Source organism: Bombus terrestris, chromosome 18 (genome assembly GCF_910591885.1).
Source record: "Bombus terrestris chromosome 18, iyBomTerr1.2, whole genome shotgun sequence".
NCBI lineage: Eukaryota > Metazoa > Arthropoda > Insecta > Hymenoptera > Apidae > Bombus > Bombus terrestris.
In genome coordinates, this window is record NC_063286.1 from 4,899,749 (window position 1) to 4,913,638 (window position 13,890).

At 32.0% G+C, this 13,890-nt stretch overlaps 1 protein-coding gene across 1 annotated transcript in view; it reads left to right on the top strand.

Moving 5' to 3' along the window:
- Positions 1-13,890, top strand: part of LOC105666782 — a 360,020-nt gene that overhangs the window by 232,154 nt on the left and 113,976 nt on the right. The window contains exon 16 of the mRNA XM_048414120.1: positions 412-447. Coding sequence (XP_048270077.1) covers positions 412-447 — 36 coding nt within the window. The remainder of the gene's footprint in view (positions 1-411; positions 448-13,890) is intronic.

The window sequence follows — 13,890 nt, forward strand, 5'->3', positions numbered from 1 at the left end:
TCGCGTGGCAGTCAACGTGTTGGAGGTTATCATTCTTCTACTTTCTTTTGAAATTAATTTTGTTTGATTGACATTGCGATTTTTCGAATAACATTTCTTATTGTCACAAATTAAATTCAGTGGCTTCTTGCAGTTTTGCAGTTTTCCCGTGAAAAATTGTTCATGTGAATTTACTATAATTTAATTCTAACTAAAAAAATACCGTCGCTTCTCAAAGAACAAATCTTTCTTATTCCAATATTAATATCGAAACACGTGTCTTCGAATCTTTGCTTAAATAACGAATCGTTATAAATTAGAATAGATTAAAAAGTATTAAAGTATTATTCGAATAAGAATTTCAATTCTTAAAACAAGCAAACTATCAGAAAATCACAAGGATCTGAGATTAATATCTAATCTCATTTTCAGATGACTACGTAACCGTTCATTACAAACAAAGAAGAGGTGAATACACGCTCCAACGAATTCAGCATATTATCATATAAACGAATACTAATAAATGAAATAGTTTAGAAAATTAACACAATCATGATAATGGCCTTCTTGTTCCGTCGAGATTTCGCTGTTTTTAACCAGTTAACTGCGTTCCACGTGTATATACAGTCCACACAGTGTGTGTTAAACGTATCGATAACTTACGTAACACGATACATACGTTGGCTCACGAAAATCTTCCAACATTTCTTAAAACAGAATAACTTTCCTGAAATTGGTGTAGTTTTTTCGAATTTTTTATCTATGTAAAAATATGGGAAATTATATGGAACAGGGGCGATCTCGTCAATTCCAATGACCTTGAATCATGTTGTCAAGATCATCGTTCTGAACAATTTTTTTCTCTGCATGTTACAGCCGCTCGAGATATACACAAAGATATTTTTATTACTATACATATGTATATTTAACGATACGTAACTTTATTGAGTCTCAGTTAGATTGAAATTAAATTGGAATTAATTTCAAGTTATATTTGCGAGATCTGTAACAGGAAATATTAGTTCCCGTTTTTCGCCGCTAAATACGTTCTATGTTTTATTTATGAGCACCGTTGTCCGAATTAACAAAGTTCATTCTATGGCTTATCGCTAGATGTTTGTATCCTTTCTTGTTCAAGAAAAAATATATAACACGAAGTAGGAATTTTAAAATAAAATTGTAAAACCAGTCAATTTGACTGGTGTGATAGTTCTAGTGTTAATAATGGAACAGGTCTTTACGTCTGAACTTGTAAATACAGATAGAAAAAGCAGGACAATTCAATTTATAATTGTTGAGAATTGTGAATCTTGATGACCGAAATATTTTTATGGAAACATTGAATTTACACTTGGGATTAATATTAACGCAGACATATATGCATTTTATAAACGATTTCTAGAATATTCATCGATACACACTTGCACGCGTCTCGGCACTTTCTTCCATACCCGACCTTTATCGACAGCTAACCGACCGAACTGTTTACATTCGTCTGTTTTTCAGACGCCGCGCACACACATACCTCTACACACTGATACCCACATACAAGTATCTCTACTACGCATTTAACCCAGTGCAGCACACAAAATTATACATATCTCAATAATAATTACCATAGATATTCGAGAATATGGACAATTTATTCAGTAAGAATTTATTTATTGTCTTGAATTATTTAAATAACGGCATCCTTCGGATGAAAGCACGAATACGGGTAATGCTGCACGCACAACTGCATCTGCTAAACTGTAATAAATATCCGTTATAATTTAATTAAAAATTAATATTACCAATATATTTATTACGTTTGAGTATGAGTTAATCTTTTAATCAAGTGAATGCAAACCGGCAACTTTTGTGTAAAATAATAAAAATTACTCTATTTCGTAAAATAATATCAATTATTTATTCGCATATTATTATCATCTCACGCAATTGTTGCAGACTAGTTTAAAAAGGTCAACCGAAACTCAGACTCAATACATTGATAATATTCATTTCTATTTTAATTATAACAGACGTTTCTTACAGTGTCGCGTATGCAGTTGTGCACGCAGCTTTACTTTAGCCTGTTTCACCCTTGTGCGCATAAACATAAACAGAAGATACAGTAAGGAGCAAAACTGAACACACACATTTTAATATAAATGGTATTTTATTCAATGTCTGTATATAGAACACAAGAAAAGCAAAATATATAATATCATATAGGACTATATAGAGTATTATATAAGTTGATGTTATCATCATTGTTTTGGTAAATAAAAATTGTTTTCGTGAAATCAGTTTTGTACTGGAAAGAGAGCTGTCAGAATCAACTAGTGTAAATATGAACTTTGTTAACAACTGATGTTAATGTCTAGGATCAGAATTGTATTAGTAATTAATCTGTTGTAGTTTCTACAATAAGACAGATCAAAGCATCTTTAATATTTCGTAAAGAAGTCATTATCGCGGAGCGTGATGAATAGTATTATTATCTTTCAACTAAAAAATTTTCAACAAACAAGCTGCTTGCGAAATCTTTTTTCATCGAAACGATATCGTAGTGATGTCCCTACATCTTTTTGAGGCTATCCGAAATTGTTATCTTCTAATTAGAAGAGAGGATTATAAAATACATCACCTCCGAAGTTGCAACAATCGCATTGATAACTGCAAAATTGTTAGAGAATTATTAGATATGTTAAATAAAATTAGTAAATAGACGACTCGAAGAGCACTAAAAGAATTTCATTCTATGGTAATGGAAAAGAAAAAGAAGCCTGTTGTTTCAAAGAACAATATCAAGACCTGCTTACGTTTCGCACAAAAATGTAACATTTGGACTATTAATGAGTGGAAATAGGTGATTTGGTCTGAGAAATCTAAACTTAATCGATTTTCATCGGATAGACATTTGTGGTGCTGAAAGAGAAGAAGTAAAACTAGTCTATTGCCACGTTCCCCCTCCCATCTATCTTCGTTGATGATGTCATCGATATACAAACAATGGTAAAGTCCATTGAGAAAGATATCAACAAAGAGGACTAGAAATTAAAAATAAACAATAACCAAGTTAAAATTCTGCCGGCTAACCCAGATTCATATAGAAAGATAACAAAGCTACTAAAAACCTTCAACGCTAACTGCCATACTTACCAACTTAAACAAGAAAGACCTTTTCGAGTGGTACTACGCAACATCCACCACTTGGCTAACTTAGACGAACTGAAGTTCAAACTCCTTAAACTTTTTTTTTTATTTAATTCTTTTCATTCTCAATTTATCCAATTTGGACATTTGGTAGAATTTTTTAACTATTTGATTATCATGTGGGTGACTATCCCCATTTTCGCATTTGTTAGGTTATGTCCTTTGTGAGGTCTGCTGGGTGTTTTCTTTCCAGTCTTCTTTCCATGTTTGAGGTGTTGATCGTTTCCGCAGCTAGTCGGTTTGGGTGTGTTACTATTCTTGATTTGTATTTTTCTGCGTATCTGTTAATTTCTTCCTTGACCGTTGGTATTCCCAGGTCCCTTCGTATGTCCTCGTTTCTAACGTACCATGGGGCGTTTGCTATCGTTCTAAGAATTTTAGCTTGCATTGTCTCTATTTTGTTTATATGGCTCATTGCTGCTGTCCCTCATAGTGGCATTCCGTACGTCCAGATTGGTTTTATGACCGTTTTGTATATTTTTAATTTATTTCCTATACTTAATTTGGATTTTCGACTTGTTAGCCAATGCACTTGTCTCCTTGTTGTCTGTATTTTGTCTATTATTGATTTAGTATGCTGTTTCCATGTGAGTTGTGTATCTAAGTGGAGTCCTAGGTATTTGACTTGCCCTGTTTGTGTTATGTGCGTGCTGTTCAGTAGGATGTTTGGTGGAATCTGTTTTCGCAGTGTGAATGTAATATGGTTGCATTTATTGGGCTTTGGTTCTATTTGTTTATCTTGCAGCCACTTTTCTATTTTTGTGATATGTTCTTGTAGTAATTTGACTGCTGTTTCTGGGTTAGTGTTCCTGACTAGTACAGCTGTGTCGTCCGCGAATGTCAGTATTTTGCTATTGGTAGTTGTTGTTATGTGTAATGTGCATAGCATTGGTCCTAAGACGCTTCCTTGCGGAACCCCTGCCTTGATGTCTTTAACTTCAGAGTATGTGTCCTTGATTTTTATTACGAAGGTATAGGGTAACACTGCTAGCGCGCGGATCAGGACCAGCTCAAATTATATTCCTACTTGTACTTACACTTCTGTATTAAAATATATTTTCTACTTAACAATTTATCCACACGATCCTCTGTTCATACATCTGATAACCTCGACACAAACAATAGGTAAAAACTCCGAGTATGTGTTCAGTTTTGCTCCTTATTATAAGCGTTAGGGTTTGCTAGGTCATTCTATCCAATCCCTGATAACCAATACAGACGTCGTCACGGATGCACAATGATAAAGCAGAATTCACTGTTCTGATACCGATTGTTTTTTATGAATGTCTCAGACATGTATTAAGAAATCATTGAAACCGGAGAAAACGTAATGGTTCTACAGTTTCAGTATGTAATTACCCAAATATGTTCTGTAGATTTATGTCAGTTACATACAGGATGTTCGGCTACAGATATAAAAAAATTTAAGGTGGTTTTAAAAAACAAATGCATTTTCGGCTTTGTCTTATAGTTATTGTAAATTAAAAATTAGTCGAAATATTCCTGTGCGCGAGCAAACTTTACGCCAACGAAACTATAATAGGTCAGCCTAAGCAACGGCGTACACAGGAACCCTCACATCGAACGATAAATGGGCAGCAGCTTACATCGTAAAAGTCGTAGAGAGTGATGTGATCGAATAGGTGTGAATATTATAATGCGCCATTGCACATGATCATGATCATTATCAGTAATTTGTATGAAAACAAAGAATTCCTTCAAGGAATCTGGCCATGAAGTAGGGAAAGCAGTGGTGACTTTTGCAAGTAGACTGTGAGGGACTGCCCGGTACTTAGTTACAGCTTTTCTGACAAGCTAAATCAATCCAAGTGGAAACAATTCCACTGGTAAGCTAAATTGGCTCAGCCATTTAAAAAATGGATTCTATACGTTTACACTGAAAGCGAGTTCAAATGCCTCGAAGGCTCATCTAGCTCGAACTATCTTGGGATTGCCTCTTGAGCAATTTTTCGGAGATCTCACAAAGGGGGTCTTTTTCTCTTCCCATTCCTAATCCATGCCACCATCTATTGATCGTCATGCTACTGTTCCTGCTTGTCAGTTGCTTATAAGCTCCTTGTAGTTGGCAATCCAAGTTTATTTGAATGAGGAATGAGATAAAGGATAAAAAAGAAATACACAATTAATATTAAGCACTTAGTATCGTAATGATGAAAAAATACACATATTTGGTTGTTAATGTCAAACAGAAACCCAAAATTTAATGATTTCATTTACGTTTGTCAACATTTCCACAACATTTGTTTACTTTTGAGACTATTTTTTAACCTTAATCTATTAATCAATTAACTATCTAAATCTTAAATTATCTAATTATTAATCTAAATCTGTTAATTCATTTATTAATTTAATTAAACTTAATTTTTAATCTATATTTATTTTAATTTTAAAAATTTTTATACTCATTTGATCAAACACCCTAATTTAAAAAAAAAAGTTTACTAAATATGCTACATAATAAATAACAGATAGCAAATTTCAATCTTAAATAATGAATAATTTATTAATCCCAACCTAACCTATAACTTATCTGCTGAAAAGCTGCGGACATTGTTGTTTCTGCTACAATGAACGATCATGAGCGGCGGACTTGATGACTGTGGCGTGCCGTGCGCGTTATAAATTTGCAGCAGGCCTTCGAGAAGTTCTTCGCGCCCTTGTGAAAGGCCTATTTTCGACAAGAAGACAGTCTTCGCCTAGCCTCGCAAAATAAAGAGCACTGCTACCGATCAGCTGTAAATTGTAAAATCGGTGACGTGTTTTCGCTGAAAAGCTTTATTTTATTTGCATTTTATATGTTTTTCTAACAATAAATAAGATCATTAAAGAAATTTAAATGCGAAAGCGTTTCTGTTAAATATTAACATCCAAACATATGTGTAGTATTACGATAGAAAATTTGTTTGTCATTATAATATTAATTATTATTTACATTTATTATTTATTATATTATTATATTTATATTTATATATATTGTAATTCTCGACAGTCGACATTTTTTTTATATCATTATCTTTCGAGGTATGAAGATCGAATTTATTTTCTAAACTGAGACTATATATTCTTCTTCAGATCATTTGATGGCGCTTCTAAAGACGAATTCAGTAACTTTACATGTGTACGATCGATTCCAATTAGTTTTTGAGATACTGAGCTTACAAATTTATTGATTTTCGGGGAAGAAACTTCACTAGTCTTCTCAGCGTCTAAAATGCCGTGTGCTAGACATTCTCTTTTGAAAAAAATACAAAATCTGCCCCAAGATTGGACCTAACCTCAACCTAACCCCAATAGATTGGATTGACTTTCGGTGGATCTCTCACTTTATCCTACAAAGTGCAAGGTTATCTACAGAAATTTCGAACATGTATAACTAACATGTATCTACAAAAAGTATTTTTTAAATTTTCACTGCAGTAACTTTCTTGAAGATAGTAAAAAGTAGTAGAAACAGATATATCTTACTATATTTTCACGATTCCGACCAATCGCAACTTTTTCGAAACCTTGTTTACGCATCAATCCCCTAAAAAGTAAGTAAAGTAACCTTCCTAACTTTTCAAAAGAATTTATATTTGATCCAATGTTAAAAAAGTTATTCTGTTTTAAAAAGTGTTCGAATACTTACCAGCGAGCCAGAGTACATTGTACATAAACATTCGATGCAAAACAGGAGTGTGCGGATACCCGAAATTACGAGTTCTCGGGCTTCGTAAGGGGTCGGATAGAGCAAGATTTTGAAAATTTTCTTGACATATAAAGTGCAATGATGACTCAATTCGGGGGCTGATATTGCATTCGGGGCAGGATTTTCCAGGTAAAAATTATTAAGTTTAAAAGAGTTTTCTTATTGTTGTTATTTCTTTATTCAGAGGTAGGATCACAATAGCTATTATTTTATTACTTGGATAAATCTATCACACCGTTCTGAGCCGAAAAACCTTTACTGCACATTCTTACATGAACTAGGGATAAAAACAAAATAACATCTTTAACCTATCGATTAAATCTATCGATTGTAACTAGAACTATCTTCTAGTTACTATTTCTTGTAACTAGCGCATCTGCATAAAGATGGCGAGCGCGAAGTCACGTTGTCATTTCCAGCACATATGTTATCGTGTAATTAGAAGTAACAATCCATTTAAATCGAAGACGAGTCTGAAAAATCATATCTCGAATGCAGTGTCGGCTTCCGAATCGCAAATCGACTTCTGAAATTACACGTGCGCAAACATATTTATGTGTCCGGCAAACTTTCGGGATCCCGCGCGAACCCGAACATTATTTTCGATTGTCCGCATGCTCCTAGTATTTTAACCATGCTAATCATCAATGAGTGAAAATAGTAACTGATCAAATCGATATACATATGAGAATCGTTTGTTGTGAGTCCTCGTCTTTATTTAACCTCCTCCTACAGATTAACGACTGTGATCAATTATTTTCCTTCCAATTTTTCTAGGATTAATCGTTTCCGTACGTATATTATATAGTAATGAGTAAAAGCATTGGTAGACCAGGTTTTCTTGTAAACTTCTGTGTAAATTTGTAAAAATTAACTTTTTATATAAGATACAATCTTCGACTGTTAAGTTTAAATACGTCATAATAATTCATTGTTAGTGAATGGCTAAGCAATGAACATAAATAATGAAAAGTATGCAACACACGCTATTTTTAATGAAACGTAAAATCTGAGACTGAAAAATTTACCGATTATTGTAAAATCGATATAAGAATCGATTCTAGATTCTATAAAGTTTAACAAAAAGTCAATTTAAAAGCAATATAAGAATTGACATATAGGAATATAGGATATTTCAGTTTCTTATAGAATTTATTCACAACAAAGGTTCAACAAATAGAAGTATTTTTAATCCTTGATAGCTATATCTTATGAAACATTATATTATATGAAAGAACCGTGTTTTTTGAAAACCAACGCGGTATTTTATAAGGAAAATTAATTTATGCCATTATAAAAGGTTTACTGGTTTACTTTTAGCATTATTTTTATCCTTGCAGCGTTCTATCTGACATTGTAGTCTAAGTTGCATATGTATTTTTTTAACGTTAAAAGATATCTCAAGTTTGAGCAAAATATGGAATAAATTTTGTTAACATGAATTCTATATTATTGGAAATTGTTTCATAACAGTAACGTCTTATCACATTTATTTGAAAAGAGTTCGCGACGCTTCATTGTTATGTATGTACAATTTATAGCTTGGTACAGAAAAATCATTGTTGCTACAATGTACAATAAAATGGCTTACGAAAGTATATAGATACTTGCTATTAAAACTTTGACAATAAAAATATGTATGTTAGATTTAAGTTCTGAAAGTAATGTTACAACTACTAAATATAATAAAACAGAAGTATAAAAATCATATATGTATGCAAAATTTGAAGCGAATTGGACAGTCTTTGTAAAAGTTATGAGACATAAATCGCAAGGGTGTGTCGAAACAGGCTCATAAAATATTCAAACAGTATTAATTATATTCAACTTATTTTATATTAACAATTAACCTTTTTTGACTTTAATTACGGTTTTAAGACATTATGTTTTGCTGTGTACTTGTTTGTTTACTGGCTTTTCAATTATTTTAAATTTGATAGAATTCCATATGCTAATTATTTAGAAGTCTAGTCTCCTCGATGATTTCAATGCCTTCGAAATATGTTGTCAAGATGATCATTTAGCAACTTGTACAAATAACCGTCGCTCAGCCTTAGTTTCTAAAATATATTCGCAATGAACTTAAATTAAATTTATTTTCGATAATATCAGGTTGTCCGAAAAGTTTCTTTCGTTTCATAAGGTGATGATAGATGAACAACAATTTCTGTTTTATATTATTTTATTGAACTAGGTATGATCCATTTCGTTCTATTTCTATAGTTATGTTCGTGCATAATTCAATAAACTAATATAAAACAAAAAACGTTGTGCGTCTATTATTTCCTCATAAAACGAAAGAAACTTTTAGAACAACCTAATACTTCACGATGAAGTAAGTGGTCGCATTTTTATACAGCCCAATCTAGAATTAACCCATTAATGAGAAAGGTAATCATTTTTACTATTGTATGAATAAAGAAAAAGAGAATAAGTTATGGATTGAGATGATGGAGTATTGGGCGGTCGCCAATAATAGCGTGAAATAATTTTCGATGAATTGATTGATATATGGAATGTTCCACTTTATTCTGATCCTCAGTTGCTCAAAATTATAATACATATACCTGTAGTATCAAAAAAGAGGGAGGTGCACGCTTTGTTACGCTGCGAGGCTTTAATTGGGTCGCGCTTCTGGCCGTCGCTCGCGGTCCTATAATGTCGCAGGCGGATCGCCTTATCTGCCCGACGAGGGATATACAATGTATCGACGAGCGCATATTTGTCGCCAAGCAGCGACTTCCAGAAACGTCGATTTCGGTCCTTTGTTTCATCCACAAAGATGGCGGCATATGTGATGATAGGCGCGAACGGTGGCGTGATCCGAGCGTAGTGGGGGTCGTCTCCCCGAGAAGACCAAGAAATGATATAAGGTCAAGTCAGTCCTTTTTGAAGATTCTAAGAGCATACGTCGGGAGGTCGAGTGTATAAAGCCGCTAAGCCGAACGAACACGTTGACATTGTTTATCAGTGAATAATCTGTCACGCTTTGTCATTATATTCATCGTTATTAATACACAAACTATATCAACTTGTTAACAAATAAAGCATCCTTACTTGTCCTTACCCTAGATCTATTTAAGATACTACATACCTATTGTCACTGAAAAATTGTTTACAAAAATGTATGAAATAAATTGTTAAATAGTACACGTCGTGTAGTATTAAACATAAATTGATTTATAACTTGAAAAACAACATTTACATTTTTAGTACTTATTTCTTATAATGAATCGAGTTTTCTTCGGACATAACGATACCCAAATGTGCATATGTGCAATGACATAACTCATGCAAATATGTTTAGTTTGCTTTAGTCAGAAAAAAACGTTGTGTTTAAGGAACATTATTTTTATTTACATATTCTTTTGCAAATTTTAAACACTTACCTTGATTCGTCTTGTTGATAAATGGTTCCTTCCGTGGATTTCTACTACAGACATCATTGTTTTGTAAAATTCTGCAATATAAATAATTCAAGATCAATACCCATTTTAAAATTGTTGGCCACTATTTCAACGAGCTTTGTAACCGAAATTCGTATTTGGGCCCTTTTTAATTTCGTGTATAATAATTTTCTGCCCTTTATAAAAGGTGCAACACATTCCATAAAATTATTTCACACTAGTGTTGCCGACCACATAGTGACAGCCAGAGAGTACGCTAATCCTATTTGTAACCCATTAATTTATTTATTTATACAATATTAAAAATGATTACCTCTCTCGTCAATGATTTCAGTTTAGGTTGGATTACATGAGAATGCAGCTACTTACTCCAGAATAAAATAATCGTAACTTAAATTCCATTGAAGCTTTTTGTGAATATGTCGACAATTAAGGCCCAACGGGGCGGCAATAATATGTATTGGGAAAAGTTGTTTATAATTACGACCTTGACAACACATTTGAAGGTCGTTAAGATCGGTGAGACGCATCTGATTCGAAATAATTGTCATTAAAACATAGCGTGATACTTGCTTGCTCATCCACTAACAGGATAACGATTGAAATATTCTTGTAATCCAGGTATTTGTTATTACAATTCTTAAGCATTCTATGTTTATGAATATGCAAAATGTGAAAGAAAAGGTTCGATGCTTGAAGGACTTATAATACTCACAGAGACAGTAAAAATATGTCTAATCAACGTTCTAATGTAAACTCGATAGAGTTCGATATCATAAGTAAATCTCTTCATAACACATTGAATGTATAATCGTTGAAAGCGAAATAGCGTTCTTGCGGATTCAGTCAAATATGAAGAATTATGCATTTCGTATGTTAATAACGGTGTTTCATCTTCAATAACTATACGTTCAATATACTATGAAGAGATTCACTCACGATATCGAGCGCTAATAAATGATAAAAATTGATTTTAGATCGAAAAGATTGCTTTTAGGTTAGACATTTTTTAGTTACCTCAGTGAACACTATAAGCCGTTTAAGCGTCGAATTTCTTTTTCTAAACATTTTGTACAGTCATTGTAACCTTATTTCGAGATAGTTAGTGAACCACGTCGTTTTTACGTTAGTCACGACACATGCTCTATTAATTAACTCGCTACAACATAAAATTTCATTATTTTTGAAAAAGTTTCTTTGAATGTATACTGAGAATATAAAATTTCAATTTGATATATGTTTTTATTACTTGAAGTGATTAAACAATTTTTTACCATTTGACGTACAAATCCATCCTAATAATTTTCAAATAGTGTACAGTATAATTTATTCAGTGTATCGTCATTTCTATTAATTTTATGTAATACAATACGAGGTGTCCCACCTAATTTTATCACTAGATCTCGTTTGTTTTTGATAATACAAAAAAATGTTTCGGGAATATGTTGAATGTTGTTGAGGGGGACATAATTTGGCCTGATTAATTTTCTCGTTTATGAACAGAAGTATATAAGTCACATGAAGGCCACCAGTGTTTCTCTAGATGGAATTATATACTTTTTATTTAATATATTAATCGATCCAGCTGGAAATTCTTTAATTTTTAAAATTTGTTCAATTTAACGCATGTATATGAAAGACAACGTTGTCTTTTACACGTCAAATTACACAAATTTGGACACCCTATATATACATATATACAAAACGGTAAAATCAATAAGAAATCGGTACAGATATATAACACGATAAAAAAGGTTTTTCTTATCTTTTCCGTTAACTATAGTGTATCTCTCGATCGATTGCTAAAATATTTTTATTATAACTGAACAACAAAGGAGATTTTGCCAAAGTAAGTTTGCAGTTATAAAATTTTTCTTCTAAAGATTTTTATAATACCATATCTTGGCAAAAATAGTATCGCAACTGAGGAAATAAACATTATAGACAGAATAACTTAACAAATTTACATTCTTAAAAATAAATAAACGTATATAATAAACAACTTAGATTGAGTTGTTTACAGTTGTTGTCACTTTTGTACATTTTCGTAATTTATTTTCTGTACGACTAAATAGTTGGCGAATCTATCGATGTGTTATCTCCTAACCGATTTCGATGATTTTTTGATATGTAGTAGAAATCAACAATTTGAACAACTTTTTCCTATGCATATAACTGGCGATTTCGCTTAGTTTCCGAGATGTTCACGAAAAACTGTCGTAGCATCTACAACGAATTCTGTTCGAAATTATGCATCCGTGCCACAGTATGCGTTAGTATTGGTTGCCGGTTCTCTCACGGCGCTAGACCGCTGGTTATGCATATACATAGGAAAAATACATCGATAGGTTCGCGAAATAATCTTATACTAATTTACTTTATTTATCTCTTGATAACATTTACTCTTCAGTGTGAAACAAAGATAGAAGTATGTCATTTTATATGATTAAAGTGTGTAGTGAATATACCAAAAATAAAATAAATTTTTCTTATAGGTATGGTATCATATACCTACAGCCAACGTATCGTATCCAGTTGTATTAGCACACTGTGTATAAAAATTATGTGTAAAGATCACCACAGCCTTGAATTTCAAGAGCATTTTTTCATTAGGCTTTTCTGATAGGAAGTAAATAGCGTGATATTCATGAATAAACAGGTAATTATTCTTCATCACGTGATATTTCATGTGACAAAAGGTGAGCGAATAAAGGTGAACTATTGCTACGAAAAGACCTTTGAAACAAAAGTTGAGTGGTGCCGAAGGAGGATTATTTGATGAGATTGGTTCTTCTTTAGGTAGACACGCGGAGAGCATATGGAGCTGAACTGTGTTTCTTTTATAAAACCATATTTTTGTACATTATATGTTGTTCATTATACAGAAAAGTATTAGGTTGTCAGGAAAGCTCCTTTCATTTTGTTTTGTTACTACAAAATGGATCATACATAATTCAATAAAATAATATAAAACAACAAATGTTATGCATCTATCATTTCCTTATATAATGAAAGGGACAACCTAATATTTAAGTCGCTAGTACCAAAATCCAGATCCAGATATATTCATTATTGATGTTGCTTTGTTTCACAAATTTTTCAATAACAGAACATATAACACGCTATACATAGACATATAAAATATTCGTTAAAATAATAATTTTATAGAATAACGCTCTCAAACTAGTGGTTATGGTCACGTCGATCGATTCAAAGGCGTAGAATCCTATATATTTGAAATTTATAAAAATTACTCTTCTATTAGTAGATTTAAAGTTCAAAATTGAACTAATAAATTTAAAAGGAAATGATACCATTTGATTTAAAAAAAAGTTGTACTAATGAATGTTGTATCGAGTTAATTAACCATATTATAATAATATTTAGACATTACTTAGGCATGTACACTCAGATATAAGCATATTTGCTTAATTATAAATATATAATTATAATTATACACTTGTATAATCATATTGTATAATTATAATTTCGTAATAATAACAATAAAAAATTTATTATTAAATGTAATTTAACAAAGTGCACTACTTACCCATTAAAATCACTGATTGTAATATATATATATATATATATATATAT